The sequence below is a fragment of the Vigna umbellata genome, chromosome 3, assembly GCF_029865625.1.
Source record: "Vigna umbellata cultivar VRB3 chromosome 3, Vumbellata_1.0, whole genome shotgun sequence".
Classification (NCBI taxonomy): Eukaryota; Viridiplantae; Streptophyta; class Magnoliopsida; order Fabales; family Fabaceae; genus Vigna; species Vigna umbellata.
Window position 1 is genome coordinate 8,477,239 of NC_142167.1, and position 17,215 is coordinate 8,494,453.

Below are 17,215 nucleotides of genomic sequence, written 5' to 3' on the forward strand. Positions count from 1 at the left end.
TCTTGACAAGAAAACTTCTAAGAGTTCTTACATCAACAAAGATATTCCCATACAATTTATTCTACAAAATACTTTTAAAGTGAATACAACAAAAGTCTTTTAGTTCTTCATCTTGTAGCATCATCAAAACCATAATATTTTCAAGACATCAATGCTCCTCATTGGTAATACATATACCATCTGACAGGACTAGAAGACTCGACCTAAAGTTCGTTTGATTACAAAACGCAACATGAACTTCCAAATGAAACAAACAAACAATTCGAAAATCAGCAATACTCGTTAAAGATGACCACAAACCCGACCCATAAACCCAAAGCATACACAATTCAATCTATATTTTGGATTGAGATGTAAAAAATTTATTAGATAGAGAAAGTATGTGATCAATATGATTTTATCTTACTTAATTTCTAGTTAATATCTATTTGTTTTTCATAATTTGTTTTTAGCGAAACATAATTTTGCATGTGATTGAAGAATAAGAGAACTTTTGTTATACATTTATGTGTCAACAAATATTTGAAATAATTTTATAAATTAAATGTTTAGTGGCGTATTTAAAAGTTTAGATACTACTTGAAGTAAAATTTATTTAAAATAGACCTATTATGCATAGACTACACAATGACTATTTGAGTTTAGGCAATGTTGAGATTTTCATGTAAGATTAAGTTGGTTGAGAGACATATATAATGAGTGTTGTGAAAGCCAACGGTGGAAGTATGTCACACGAGCTTATTTGTTGCATTTTGTTGGATGCATAATCTTCTTGAATAAGAGCACCACACCACATACATCTATGTGTCATACTGATTGCTCTTTAGAGACCTCTAGTCATGTTGCAAATATGCATGAAGATTTATTATACTTGTGCACATGTACGAGCATCTTGGAGATATTAGTTTTGCATAAACAAAACATTTGGCTGGATATCTGACTCTTGTACAATATATATTTTATAAGCACTTCGATTTCATTTATTGTTTCATTGTTGAAATACATTTTTACATTTTTTTTATAGAGTTGGATATATGAACACTTTCCTAAGATGAAAAAGAAATAATTTTATTAGATAGTTATGATAAGGCTAGAACTTTGGCGATATGTTTTGTGATGGGGAGACAAATTTCCAATATATATGAGGTTAGGGCATAATTAGATCCATTGGCATATGATGGGGTCATTTAGGTCTTATGCATGACATTGAATTAATCATTCGTGTCAGGTAATTTCTCTATTCTTTGGCTTCATCAAGGTAGGTTGCTTCATTTTATTTTGGTATGAAGCTCTGATTTACTTGTGATTCTATAAAACTTAAAGGATACTATTTCATCTTAGATACCAAAACCAAACCACTTACAACATCACATGAGCATAAAATACAACAATAATAACTAAAATGAAGATCAACACCAAATAAATAAATATAAAAAACAACAAACTATAAAATAAAAAATTAAAAATTAAAAAACTAATTTCAAAATTCAGATCCTTTCCTAACCACATTCAGATTTCGAAATTCGAAACACTCTTAAACCTAATTTCAAAATCTGATAAATTTATTGATCAAATTTCAAAATTTGGTGGATCCATGTACCAGATTTGGGTTATCAGAATTCAAAATTCAGTCAATAGAATTTTTATAACAATTTTTTGACAATAAATTACATATTACTATTTTATTGGTCTGTTTAAATTTATTTTTTAAAAAATATCGAACATTTATGAATCACCACGTGAGTGTTGTAAAAAAATTGTCAAAAAAACATTTTTCTAAAAAAAATTTACAAAATCTAGCCAATTATCGTTGGAAAACTCGATAAAGAACATAAACAACAGTATACATGAAATACATACCTTTATTTTAAACGATTACTGTCTTCTAATACCCAGAGGATATCTGCTTCAACTAAAAGCATCATTGAACAATAACTCCTTTCATTTGTGAAGAAGATAAAAAGAGAAGACATGAACTTAGTGAAGAAGAAGAAAAGACTTGGGGTGTGCTAGGAGAGTAAATAACAGGCAACACAGTGGATAAACAATACTTATCTAATTAATTTTATATATATATATATATATATATATATATATATATATATATATATGTATATATATATATATATATATATAATGTGTAGGGTAATGAATATTATAGTGAAAATTGCGGGTGCAGGAAAAAAACGTGGGGTGCAGGAAGAAGCCCCATTAGTCTATAGTAAAGCAAAAGCCTGCCCAAAAAATGTGGAGTTGTCCCTAAATTTCAAGGCCTTCTTATACCATTCTTATATTAAACTCCAAATGATCTTTATTTTTATTTTTTTTCTTCACAATTTTATAGAAAAGTTCGTGAGTGTTATATGCCAACACCAACTTTGGAACAACTAAGTGGCATCAGAATGGGAACCTTGCAACTGAAAAAAATAAAAAGTCAAAATAAAAAAAGGGTCGACGACACAAATAATACTTAAACAACCAAGTATATAATTTGTAGCCATATCCAAATTTCTTTATATAAATGAAAAGTTATGTTTTATAATTATAAAGATAGAGTATTTGCTTAGCTACGATGTCTTAGAGTTCGTATAAATAGGATATATGTTGTTCAAGTTACTGCGATTACACAATATAACATATGATAGTTGAATGACGGAAACACTATACATATTGTTTTTATACGGGTTGGGACCTTTCAAGCTCCATTATATACATAAATATTTACATTCTACTGATTTAAAAAAAACACACAATATGCATCAATAGAAAAAAGGAAAATGATAACTTTTAAAGTTGTTGTGTTATTTAAAAAAGTGTTATTATTTATATTTTCAAGGATCGTGAGAAAAAAAATAAAGAAAGTATAAGGTATTCTAAGGAAATTCAAAGATGAAAATAATATAATTTTAATATTTTAAGAGTGATTATGGGAATGAAAAAAGTTAAACGAAAATAAAAGTTTGAATGAATATTTTAGTATATTGTGTGGATTAGTGAATCAAATGAAGTCTCATGGAGATATAATCAATGGTTGAAGTGTTGGTAACATTTTTATTAATTTAATTGAACAATTTGATCTGATTGTTATAAAAGAAACTAAGAAATTTAAATCTCGATTTTTTAATGGTTGATAAGGTCATTTAAATTCTGCTACCAAAGATTTAAAAAGGTTGTGTGACGTTGACATTACAAAAATATTGAATTCTATCCGGGTTATTTTTTTTATTTTCGACAGTTTTAATTCCTGGTATATACATTTTTCATGGTTTCAATAACTGCCAGTAAAAACAGCGTCAGTAAATAATTACCGGCGGTTTTCACGAAACCATCCTTACTTATGGGTTTTTTAAAACCGCCTAAATTTGTTAGGTGTGGTTTTTCAAAATTGCCTAAATTTGTTGGGGTTAGACATCCAAAATCGCCGGAACTGCAAATCATTTTAATTTTTTTTATATTATTGAAATTATTTTTATTTAATTTTTTATATTATTAAAATTATTTTAATCCTTTTGGAGGACATACTCCTCGTGAGAAATTCCGGCTCTGGTAGAAGTTTTTCAACCTTTGTTTTTTCTTCTAGAGCCACCAAGAGTAGTAGCCAACGACCACCGCGAGTTCAACGCCTCGCCACCATTAGATCGACATTCGCTGTTCAGCCACCGCGCTAGCATCCATGGAAGCAACAACCAATCTCAGATCACACCTTCATAGAGACTCTGACCTGCAAATCACAAAAACACATGGAAGCAACAACCAATCAAATTATATTAATTTTTCAAAATTGAAACCTAATTGAAAAGAAAAGAATATTAGAAAACCAATTTAAATTTTTTTAACAAAAGGACCAAAAAGTGTATTTAAACCTACAAAAAACTAATGTTAAAAAAAGGTAATTTGACTAAAGATAACTCAAAGAAAGATAAAACAAATTTAAAAAAATCTTATTAGTATTTTATTTATTATTTTTATTAATAAATATTTTTATTATATTATGATCCATTGTTTTCTTTGATAGTATTGGCTTTATTATTAGTATTAAATTTATTGTTTTGTTATTATTAAGGCTGAATAATATTTTTTATTTGTAGTAATGATTTAATATTTTTTTATATTGATTTTTGACTCAATATGATATGTATTTATGAAGATTCTGTCGTAATATATTTTTAAAAATGACGATTTTAAATGACCGTTATATTAAAACCACCACAATATACATGATTTTTTGTTAATGTCATACTAACGATGATTAGTCGATATATTCTACAATACAATCACCACATGTATGGTCAAAAGATACGAAAGAGAAATGAAGTTAAGATTGATCCGATCAAAAACCACATTTAGTTAAAAATAAATAAAAATAAATTATTAAATCATTAAAAGCTTATCATTAATTTTATCATTGGGATTTTTTGTTTTATTGTTATTATTTATTATTCTATTTTGAATTTACTTTTTGTGATTAACATTTTCATTTGTATTATAATAAAATAATAGAAAAAGGAAGAAGTGTGTCAGAACCATTAAAAACACACCTAAAAACCCTCTGAACGGACGTCAGGTGTCAAGCGGAGGAGATCCGAAAATCAGATAGTGGAATGCAGGTGTCAGCAGGTGAGCGGACGTTCGTTTGACGTGGGAAGCAAAACTGAGTTTTTGAAAATTTACGTCACACTCTCTGCACGCACCTTCTTCTTCAAACTCTGAAATTCTCATTTCTCCTCCTTCTCTCTAAAAGCTCTCCCTTCTCTCTACCAAAACTCTCCCTTTTTCTTCTCCGATCACCGTTCAGGCACCGTAGAAGCACTTCCGACGTCTAGAGCTTCAGTTTGAACTGAACAGTTTCGAGTTCAGAACTGATAAGTTCTTTTTCTCGCTAGCCGTTCGTTATCTGGTACAGGCAAACCAAGTTCTGGTTGCATGATTTCATCTTGTCTGAGCCATTGTTGATCTTCTATTATTTGGTTTAGTTTGGAGAATTTTTGAACGTTAGGGTAGAAGAAATTGTAGTCAGGCGAGCCTTAATTCTGTCTTTAGGACGTTTGTTTACGCTCAGAGGTAAGGGAAACTTATTTAATTTAATTTGTATGTTTACTGTGCTGCATGAACGTTCGTTGAGTTGCTAAATTAAAGTGAAGTATGATTGTTGTGATATATGATGGTTGCTATGTTCTGATGTATGAAATATATGAAATTTATATGATATGGATTATATGAAGTATGAAAATTGATTATGATATGAATGTATAAAGTTATGAAACTATGTGTTAAGAAATGAGTTGAATATGAATGAATTCTAGATATGAAATTTCCCTATGATAGTGTACGTTCGTCACTGAACGGTCATTGACCGTTCGGTAATACTAGAAATCTTGGTTAAAATTGGATTCTTTCATTTGGAAAGAATCTTAGTTGAGGACGAGCGTCTTCGTGTGGTAGTACTATGCTTGAGAGTTCGGCCAATCATAGTTGTATCTGGGTATTCTGTGATAAACTTAAATTTGTAAATATATGTATTTGTATATTTTAGTTATTCTTAAACACTATTCCAATAGTATCTTATTATATTTATCAAGCTTTCTATTATAAGCTTAGTAGTGCTCGGTCTCACACCAAGCGCTCGTACTGAGTAGCGCTCGGTCTTATAACAAACGCTCGTACTCGTTTCTTGTATGATCTATCTTGATGAAAATAGCGTTCGTCCAACTTCAATAGGATTTTTTTCTCTACCGTGTTCGGTCAATGACTGACATTCGAATATCTTGATATAAATTCAAATAAACTAAGTATTCATAAGCATTCGGTTTCTTAATGTGAATCCTTCTAAGTATTATTCTCTGAATGTCTTGAAGTGTCTACATCCATTGGTTCCGGCTTAGAGCCTTAGTACTTGGCATGGTTCTTTCGGTGTTCGGTTGGAATTCTCAAGGGTCAGTTCATCTAATTGGCTCACTTTTTAAGTAACGTTCGTTCTAGTCGTTCCTGTTATATATGATTATACTCGGTTTCTTTCTCAAACCGATAGTAATCCCCTGGTCTTATTCTATTCTAGAATTGGAGAGCTCTCTGTCTCGTTCCAAGTGTTCGTCCTCGTTCTGAGGGAGGATTGAACGTTCGGTATCTGATGTCCTTAATAATCTTTGAACAAAGATGAAATTGAAATGATTGGAAATGAAAGATAAATTTGAGATGATTGATAATGAAAGATGAAATTGAGAAGATTGATAATGAAAGATGAAGAAAATATGATATGGATGAAATGTGTTGGATTATGAACGAGCGTTCCGGGGAGGAACGACTCATGAATGATTATTGAATTTGTAAAGTATGAATGTGGGCATGCTAAGCTGGCGGTTCATCCTGATGTTCTGTGAGTACTCGTCCTCACGTAGATGAGGGTAGGTCATGTGTGGGAACGGTAGGAGGTCCTAGTCTTTAGGGGTACTTTGGACAGATAGGACTAACCTCGGGTGGCAGCTATTGAGGGCATCCCAGTTACTACATCACCCAGGTGTACGAACGCCTATAGCTACACAGATTTCATACAGTCCGGACAGTCAGTCTAGTATTATGATTTATATGAAACATATGATGAATTATATCTTGTATGTTTGATTGTGTGAAAATGTATGTTTATACATGAATTAAATTACATAAGCTTACCCTGTGTTTCCTGTCTTGTCATGTTTTGTACATTCGTCTTTGTCATTGCAATGATCATCCGTGTGGATGTGAGCAGAAGGAGACGAGCTTCTAGAAGAGGCGCTAGAGGAAGAAAACCTAGTTGAGGTAGAAGTGAAGACCGAACAATAGGACGTTCGGTCAATATTTTAGTTTATAGTAGGGTGGTCGTTCGATCACCTCCCCTTTTGGCTGATATGACCGTTCGGTATTTTCTTTTGTAAACCGTTCGGTCAGAATTGTAATCCTGTTCAGTTTTAATTTCTCGGGCTGCTTTGTAAGGTCGTTCGGCCATAATCGTACGTTCTCTTTAGTGTAAGACTGATCTGAATTATTATTAAATGTGATTATTCTATTATATAGTTTTAAACTGTATTTTTGGAATGTTACAAAGTGCCATAGTTATTTTGCATGAAACTTCTTATCACTACAATTATATTTCTAAAATAATTTCACATTTTTTTTTCTCAAAATCCTCCCATTTTTTTTCTTTTTGTTTACTCCCTATCAAATATAGGAACAAATGTTGAATTCTTAAGGAGGACATATTTAAATATATAAACTATAAATAAACACACTTTTATATTAAATTCGGGGCATAAACCTCGAAGACACACTTTTGGTTTTAACTCTAACAAACAAAATTTCCTTTGTTTATAATAAAAATCATAAGAGATTGTCACATAACTATATGTATAAATTAAATGACTCCATAATTTGCAGCTTAAGGAACAACATTGTCTTGAAGAAGCTCCATAATCCTCTAACATATACTCCCAATAATTTAATCGGAGTTGACTTTGCTTATCTTTAAAGTATAGGATTCTAATATTCTTCAACTTCTTTAGCTTAGTTAAGTTTTCTTCTCTGATTCAATGTGACAAGAAGAGATTGTCACATAACTCTATTTTAATATATTATGCTGAACTTACCATTATTGACAGAACATGCTGCACGCTCAATGCATAGTTCATAGGAAAATTACCATACACTGAACACATAAGTTTTAAAGCAATTTCATCAAAAAATCAGTTTAAATACAATCAAAACATCACAAACAAAATACAATTGAAAACCCTTTTCAATCAAAGTAAAAAAGGAAAAGAAAAGAAACTTATTGTAATGCTAATAATCAGTACAAATTGTTGTTGATGAAATACAAAGCATTGCTGGTCTTCCTTGCCACATCCAAAACAAGGTTTCTGATTTTTTCTGTGAAAGTTGAATCCACATTCATCTCATCAAAGCCATCTGAGCAAGTTTGGTCATCGGTGATGGAAGCACTCACCCATGTCTTTATGTTGTTGATCTGAAACTTTCTGTCAGCACCATCCAAATGGCTCAAGGAATCAAGGGAATCTTTGAGCTCACCAATGGAGTCCTTCACATTGCCAAAGCAATCTTGCACCACTTGTTCGGCAATCCCTGTCATGTTGTTTTTCTTCAGAATCTTTGATATGGTGGAGGATGCACTTTTTGCTGCCTTATATGCCAGGGAGAGAGACACAGTGCACAGCTTCGTAGGATCTGCTTCAATTTTTGCAGCATATGGGGATAAACTGCTGTAGCATATTGATGGATATGTGGTTGAGTTGCAAGAGGTTTTGATGTAGTTTTTGAAGCTTTCTGTGGAAGTTTTTGATGGATTGCTTGTTTCTCTATAATTGATCTTGGTTTGGCTGAAGTTGGTGGAGATGGTAGAATTTTCACAAGCTGATGAACTCGTGCTAGGTTTGGCTACAAGAATGAATGCAACAACGGTTAGAATTTGGAAGAAAGCCATCGTTTAGATCTCAGCTCTTTCTATTTCTTCTATGTTTTAATGTTCTCTTGACCTTCATTTGCATGCTTTTTATAGGTGTATTTCTTTGATTATTTTATAAAGGAGTGAGACTCAAGAAAATGTGCCGGAATATATGAATTCTTCTATTATAGTTCATTTTTCAAAAGTTTAGCAACATAAGTTTATAACTCAGGAAAAATTATAATATAGGTTGAAATTTTAAACTTATTATTATAAAACAGTGTAATATTTTTATGCATAAGGAACTTTTCATGCTTTCACTGTAAAAGAGTTTTCCTCTTTTTTTTTTTTTAAAAAAGAAGTATAATATGAATAATAACTACTCATAATTGAGTAAATTAAAATTTGAGGTGAATATATCATGTAAAAGTGAGATAATAAATATTGATTTCAAGTTAGTTAGAGATGGTGTAATGCATATATTTTATATTGTTATCTTATAGGCTGTTGGTAATTTTTTTTTTTATTATTTCTTCCTTTAAAGTATGATAAATCCCTTTTACATGTAAGTCTTCGTGACAAGAGTGAATATTTTTTTATTGTTTTCAACAGAATCCAAACAATGACAAGTTATAATAAAATAGTGTGATTCTATGTAATGAAATCCTCATTAATAATTATATGGTAATTTATGAGGTTTATAGGATACTAACAGAGACAATACTATCAATATCAAAATAATCAATTTTGTAAGAACTGAGAAATTCAGAGAAAGTGGGGAAGACATGTGTATGCATCTGAGTGGACCGATCGGTTTTGACGGTAGTATATAAATGAACTTTTCAAAATTTCGTCTCATTCTCTGCATGCACTTCTTCTCTCCAAACTTCTGAGTTTTTCTTTCTCCTCCTTCTCTCTACAAATTCTCTCTAGATTTCCACTGATTCAAGCCGTGTTGTTCTTCCAACAGCTCAAATCTGAGTATCTCTGCAGTTTGGAGCTGTTGAATCTTCTCTCAGTTACCGGTTTAATCACTGGTAAGTGGTTTCTCTTGTCCTTGGTGTTTTCTGCACGTTTCAGTTGCATGCAAGCTGTGTTCTGCTTGCATGTGTCCTTCTTCACCTCCTCTGAGTGTAATTCTTAGTTCTGGTTCGGTGGATGGTGTTTTCTCACTAATCCAAAGATTTGTAGGTTGTGTTTGTGCTTGGGATAGCCAATTCAGTGAAGGTTTTTCTTTGGTCCAGCTATTTTAAGATAAGGGAAGCTAAATAATTTAACTTTTATGTTTATATGTTTGTAATGAATTATATGATTGATTGAAATGCATGTTGAATTTTTGTTTTCGATTGAATGTGAGGACTGAACTTTGTGGAATTGGGGATTATTATGCAGAAAAAGTGTTCAACCAGTGTCAAATTGAGGAAGTGAGAGGGTGAAAATGAGTGTTTGAGGTTGTAAGTGATTTTTGGCAGTGAGATGAGTTTGAACAAGTACATTGTGACCTATTAGAATCATGTTTAGAGGATTAGAAGTTGGGAAAAATATTTGGTTTTGGGTAAATTCTAGTGTTCTTCGTAATTCTGCAGAATTTTGCAGAATTATGCAGAAAGCGGAGTGTGCACAGTTGGTCGTTCGATCTTGGTCAAGCGCTCGGTCTTATACTAGCAGTTATGCTAGTGTTAGCACTCGATCTTATACTAGCGGTTATGCTAGTGTTAGCGCTCGGTCTTATACTAGCAGTTACGCTAGTGCTAGTGCTCGGTCTTATACTAGCAGTTATTCTAGTGTTAGCGTTCGGTATTATATTAGTATTTGGTTTAGTCTTGGTATTCAACCTAGTTTTAGTACTCAACTTTAATATAGTGTTAGGTTTTCCCTAGTAGTCGGTCTTCGCCAGTGTTCGATCAATTGTTAGGTCTTGTCTATTATAGACCGTTCGGTTCTGTCCTGGGTGGTGAGAAATTGTTCGGTCTCCAACGTTCACAGAGTTTTCAATCTTATGAGTGAGTATATGATTGATGAATGACATGCTATGTTAATTGATGAGGATTTATGTTTTCAAGTAATGTGGAAGAGAATTCCAAGGAGGAATGTCTCGTGGATGGTATTTGAATTGTAAAGTATGAATGTGGGTATCGTGTTAAGCTGACGTTTATCCTGATATTTGTGTTACTCATTCTCAAGTACAGAGGAGTAACTCATGTGTGAGAATGACAGGAAGTCCTTTAACCTCAGGGTATCGAGGTAATCTTCACTGGACTAACCTTGTAGGGTAGCTTGATGGGAGTCTTGTTGTTTCATAACCACAAGTGTAGGAACGCTTGTAGCTACACATTCATACAATCTGGATGATCAAGTTAGGTGTTCGGTCTATGCATGAATTATGGTGTTCGGTTATAACTACTTGATTATTTGATTTGTATATGCTTACTTGTATTCGGTTTTGGTATGTTGTAGTGTTCGGCCTTGCATTGTTTGGACTTGTGCGAAATGTATGTATGTATATACAATTAAATTACATTAACTTACCCTTATTTTCTGTTTTTGTCCATGTTTCCTATTCGGTTCTTCTTTTGCAATGATCACCCTGTGGGTGTGAGCAGTTGGAGAGGAGTTCTCGGTGGAGCAGTCCTTGGAAGGAGAGGACCCCTCGGCTTAGTACAAGACCGCTCGGTCTTGTGAATAGTTTTGTATGAACCGTTCGGTTATAATCCTAACTTGGTAATACCCGTTCGGTTATGTGCATAGTTTTGGAATAGTGTAGGACTTTTTGTAAAGTTTTAAATTTTATAGTTATTTTGTAATAACTGTAAGGTTAACTTTATTTCCAGTAACTGTTTTACCATATTATTAAATGATGACACCTGTATATAGTTTTATGTTATATTTTTGAGATGTTACAAATTTTATTCTCATTTGTAATTAATATGTCTTGATTAATAATCAATATTTTAAACAAATAAAAAATGTTTTACCCATATAGTAGTAAAGTGGCAAAGCACTCTTTTTTATATCTTTAATTCTTATTTAATTTTTAATTCATTAGTAATTATGGTATTAAGGAAAATAAAAATATCCAGGACTATTATTTTATTTCTTGAATTTTATAAATAAAAGCCCAACAATGTAGTAAAAAAAGAGTACCTGTATTTGAATGATTAAGTAATTAATCAAGAAAATCCAAACATTTAATATCTTAAAGTTCACTTCCCATTAATATGAATATGAATATATTTATATAATAATTAAAAATAATTAGAATAGAAAAAAATAAACGAATACATTTATCAATTATGCTGCTATATTTTACATCTTAACTCATATTATTATATTTATAGCCGGCATTTTAGAGGCTAAAATGAGACAGATAAGCACTTCCAACATTTACACGACACGTATAAAATTTCGAGAGTTTGAAAAGTCCTTAACCAGATTAACGTGCAGGCATTTCACGTTCGCATGCGTGAAACGCTGCACAAAGAAAGGAAATTAAGGCTTTTTCGATCACAAAATTTTCACTTAATAATAATTATTATTAATAATTTATTAATTATTTCAACAATGTGGGGGAGTGATGATGAACAAAGTTGTGCCTTGCGACTTCTTTGTCCTCTTTAATTCCATTCAATAAAACAAAATAATTCACTCTTTATATTTCTTGAGTTTATGATTTTTTTTCACTTAGAATTAAATTCGAAGATATTATATATATACTATTTCAAGTGTTGATAAAAAAAATAGTGTGTTTTATCAACAATTGTAATTAAAGCGTTGGTGATCGGCCATAATTATGAATTTGATTAAAGAAAAATAAAATACGTGCCTATATGAATTTAACCTAATTTAGCTTCGTCAGCTAAGGCTATAATATAATAGCAAAGTACCAAAAGTAAATATTTTAAAAAGGAAAGTCAAAATACTTGCTGCTAATTAACACATGCGTCCCCCTTTGATGTAGGTTGCCTTTTCTCTTCTTCTTGTTATTCTTGTTTACACACTGTTTTCCAGAACAAAAAATGCAAAAAGTGGAAACTAATTGATTTATGTCACGTCACCATAAAAGCACTGCTGAGTCACCTGTCAGCTTTCATAAATGCACCCACTACACACGTTCAGTACATTAAAAACCCACTATACGTTCCATGCATGCACGCCACTTGTCAAAATGGAAACTTCTGAAGTCAGTAGTGGGGGTGCAGGTGTCGACAGGGGAGACGCTAGTCCGTTTGAAAGTGGGATTGAACAAAATTGATTTTCTGAAAAAAAACCCTTTCACTCTCCTGCGCGCACCTTCTCCCTCCCAAAACTCAGATTTTCCTTTCCTCCTCCTTCTCTCTAGAACCCTCCTCCTTCTCTCTTCTGTAACTTACCATTCTCTACTCCGATTACTGTTTAGGCACCGTAGAAGGATCCCCGTTGCCTTGAGATTCCACCAGAACCGAACACTTTAGAGTTCTGAAACCGGTAAGTCCGTTTCCCTTCAAACTGTAGTTCTTGTGAGCATGCACGCCCAAACTCTGGGTGCTGGAATTCTTTAGTTAAATACTGAACCGTTTCCATCTATCTTTGATGATTGATTCATAGAGTAGTAAGCGTTGCGGGTAGAAGGAATTTGTAAATTTACAAGTCAAGTTGTGCATTGTAGGACGTCTGTTCACGTTAGAGGTAAGGGAAGCTTATTAAATTTAATTCCTATTGTTTGCACTGTACTGTATGCACGTTCTGTGAATTGTATGAAGTAGGATTTATGATATTTGATTTTTGGTATATGAATATGATCATGAGTTGATGTATGAAAATGATGAAATGTACTAGGGTATGATTAAACTGAAATATGAGATATATGATAAGATGAATATTCGAAAGTATATGCTGAGAAATGTGTAATGTAAATGAAACTTTGATTATGAATTTTCTTATGATATTGAACGTTCGTCATCGAACGGTCTTTGACCGTTCGGTGTTGTTGCCAAATTCATTTGAAAAGGAATTCTTTCATTTGGAAAGAATTCTAGTTGAGGACGAACGCCCTCTTGTATTAGAGCTACGTTTGAGCGATCGGCCAAACATAGATATCCTGAGTGTTGTGTGAGAACTTGAGAAGCTTATAAATATACATTTGGACTCTTAGTCAATTGGAATTCTAATTTCACTATCGTTTAACTCCCTACTACTTTCCTTTATTATGAACTCAAATCAGCGAAGGGTCTCGACCCAAAGCGTTCGTCTTAAGTAGCGCTCGGTCTTATACCGAACGCTCGTTCTTTCCCTTAATTACCAAACAGGTAGAAATAGCGTTCGTCCAACACTTCAATAGCGTTCGTCCAAAAGTTCAGTAGCGTTCGTCAAAAACTTCGATAAATATATATTACCGCGCTCGGTCATTGACTGGCGGTTGGTCTCTTTAATTAAATCGTGCTCGGCATAATTATCTAAACCATTTGTGGTGTCTCTATCCATTTGGATTCGACCTAGAGTTATTGTACTTAAATTATTCTAAATATTATTCGAATTGTTCTAGAATCAGTTCATTTAACTGATTCAAGTGGTCACAACGTTCGTCATCGGAAAGGTGTTAGTTGTCTCATGGTTAGTAACAAGGATTTCTCTCTATCGTGTTAACGTTCGTCCTCATTCTTAAGAGGGCTGAACGCTCATCCTTTTAGGGAACCAGAACAGAAGATGGAAATGATATTAAGATGAAATATTAAAATGGGTGAACGGTAAAAGTGATGAAATTATGGTTATGGATTTTGAACGAGCGTTCCAGGGAGGAACGACTCTTGTATGAAAGTTGTAATGGTAAAGTATGAATGTGGACAAAGCTTAGTTGGCGATTCATCCTGATGTTCTGTGATTGCTCGTCCTCACGTAGAGGGGAGTATGTCATGTGTGGGAACGGCAGGAGGTCCTAGTCCTTAGGGGTACTTTGGATGGAAGGGACTAACCTCGGGTGGCAGCTGATGATAAATGCCAGTTACTACACCACCTGGGTGCACGAACGTCGTAGCTACACAGAATTCATACAGTCCGGACAGTCAGTCTAGTATCAGGAATTGATTGAGTGAATGAATTGATTAAAGCATATGTTATGACTTATTTGATTTGTTTGATATGTTATGAAATGTATGTTTTACTTGAATTAAATTCAATAAGCTTACCCTTCGTTTTTCATTGTGTTGTCTGTATCTGTACGTCCGTCTTGTCCTTGCAATGATCATCCGTGTGGATGTGAGCAGAGGGAGATGCATCTCTGGAAGAAACGCTTGAAGAAGGAATTCTGGCTGAAGAGAATTTAGTGGAGATTGAAGTGAAGGCCGAACCGTAGAACGTTCGGTTATATGTTAGTTTATCTAGGTTAGCGGGCTGTTTTAGAGCGAACGCCCTTTTGTTTATGATCAATTTTGGAACGTTCGGTATTTTTCTCAATTTTGTAAACCGTTCGTTCTTATTACTTATTGAACGCTCGTAAAATTGTATGTAACTATGTAAGGCCGTTCGGCCAAGAGCGTACGTTATTTTCCTTACTGTAAGACTGAATTGATATATTAATATATGTGAATATTCTATTATATGGTTGATGACTGTATATTTTGGGATGTTACAATTTACATTTGTAAATTTTAGTAATATATAAATTAAATATTCCACGTTTTCGTAATTAATAGTAAAAAGTGTAAATAAGTATGAAAAGAGAACCAGTTTAATTAAGATAATGAACATTAAAAATTTAGAAAAAAAAACTAATTTAAAATACAAAATAAGAGTGATGTATTAAGCATTTAATTCTATAAAATTATTTACAATATATATATATATATATATATATATATAAATAAATGTATATATATTATTATATATTTGTTCTCATGCTAATTACATTATTTATACATTATTTTCTTAGTTACATATTTTTTAAAAATCAATAAAATTTAAAAACATTATTAGATGTTTTGAATATCAGTGCAGAAAGGGGAAACGACAACGGTTCTTTTAGGCCATAGACAGCGGTTTCTGAACCGAGGCATATCTAGGCGAGGTAAAAAGTGATAGCCTATTTGCCTCGGTTCTTGGACCGAGACATAAAAAGACATAATTTTGACTCGGTTGAAAGTTAACCGAGGCCGTAGGTTCTTTTTTTTTTATTCATTTTCTTCTTTTGTACACTAATTTTCCAACGATCTTATTCACGTGCACCAGCATCCACTCTACTCTTCTCATACTCTAGTGCTGCACATTTCCTTTTTGTCATTTTCCATGTGCCTTTGCTGTTGTTGTCCATCACGTACACACATTTCTGCTGGACATTCTACTCATTTCTTTTTGGACACCATCCTTTGCTGGCCGGAGCTGGAGCGTGAAGTGTAGTGTGCTTGACTTCCACCATGCCACCACACTCCTTCTTCTTCTCCACGGGACACTCTTCTTCTCCAAAGTTGGCGGTTGCTCTCCCTTCTTCAATCACCATTCAAAAACATCATCAACCAACCGATCCATCTTCTTCCAGCCGCTCCATCTTCTTTTGTAATTGATCAAGAGCAATCCAGAAGAGAGAACAAATAACTGATTTCAAAATTAACATACCCAATTGAACATCCGAAGGAGCAATTTTAACATACCCAATTCAATTCAAGATCATAAGGAGCAATCCAGAACAGATAACTGATTTGAACATACCCAATTCAAAATTAACATACCCAATTGAACAGATAATTGATTTTAACATACCCAATTCAAGAGCATCCACTCTCCGAGCTCTCTTCGCACTCATGTAAGTCGCACACCTTCTCTGCATCTTCTCTGCATACCCAATTCAAGCATCTTCTCTGCACTCTCTCATTCCGATCATCGCCACTACACGCACCTTGAAAGTGTCCGGAACCTTCACATGTGCCACCTCCACAAACCCCTCTCTGCTTCCACACCTGGACAAATTGCTCTTCCGCATGCAACCACCCGACCCGTCTCGAAGAAACCACTCCCTCTCGGACCTCGGTTCGAACCCCGACAAACAGTCGCTCCGCCTGAAGGTTGATGCCTCCCCTTCTCGCAGAAACGCCACCGCTGCAGGACGTCCTCGCTGCGACCTCGCTACAACCTCGCCGCCACCTCGTCGTGCCTCGTCGCGCTTGCCGCCAACATTGAGTCTGTCGTGGTGAAGAAAGAGAGAAGAAAGAAGATGGAATTTAAACCCTTTCAGGAACCTCACCGCTGCAGAAACGCCATCGGTCCAGGATCCCCTCGCCGCCACCACGTCGCCACCTCGCCGCGGTCTCACTGCGGTCTCGCTACGACCACGCCGCGACCTCGCTGCGATCTTGCCGCCACCTCGCTGCGACCTCGCCGCCACCTTGCTGCGACCTTGCCGCCACCTTGCTGCGACCTCGCCGTAGTCGCCGTACTCGCCACACTCGTCTGCCGCGGTGAAGAAGCTTTATGCTGCTTCTGGGTTTCGTAGAGGATGTTGCTTCTAGGTTTCGTAGAGGAGAGAAAAGAATGGAGATATACCCAAGTCGAAATTAGGGTAAATTACCCTTTTGATTTCGGAATATGCCTCGGTTGGTGAGAGGACCGAGGTAGTTGGACAATTTCAAAAAATTACAGGAACATTAGGTTTCGGTTTTGCTTTTAACCGAGTTAATTTTGCTTTTATGCTTCGGTTCTTTTGTAACCGAGGCGTATAAATTCGTCAAAATTTCAAAAATGCCACCGCCTCTAGATATGCCTCGGTTTTCTAAAAACCGAGACGTATAACCCGTTTTCATATCTCTGATTTGCACTAGTGTA

General features: G+C 34.1%; 1 protein-coding gene across 1 annotated transcript; it reads right to left on the reverse strand.

Moving 5' to 3' along the window:
• Positions 1 to 7,676: 7,676 nt before the first annotated feature.
• Positions 7,677 to 8,499, reverse strand: LOC124820501 (pectinesterase inhibitor 4-like). Its single transcript, XM_047292207.2, has one exon. It carries the CDS (start codon positions 8,465 to 8,467, stop codon positions 7,817 to 7,819), a length of 651 nt encoding a protein of 216 aa, XP_047148163.2. The 5' UTR covers positions 8,468 to 8,499; the 3' UTR covers positions 7,677 to 7,816.
• Positions 8,500 to 17,215: the final 8,716 nt, after the last annotated feature.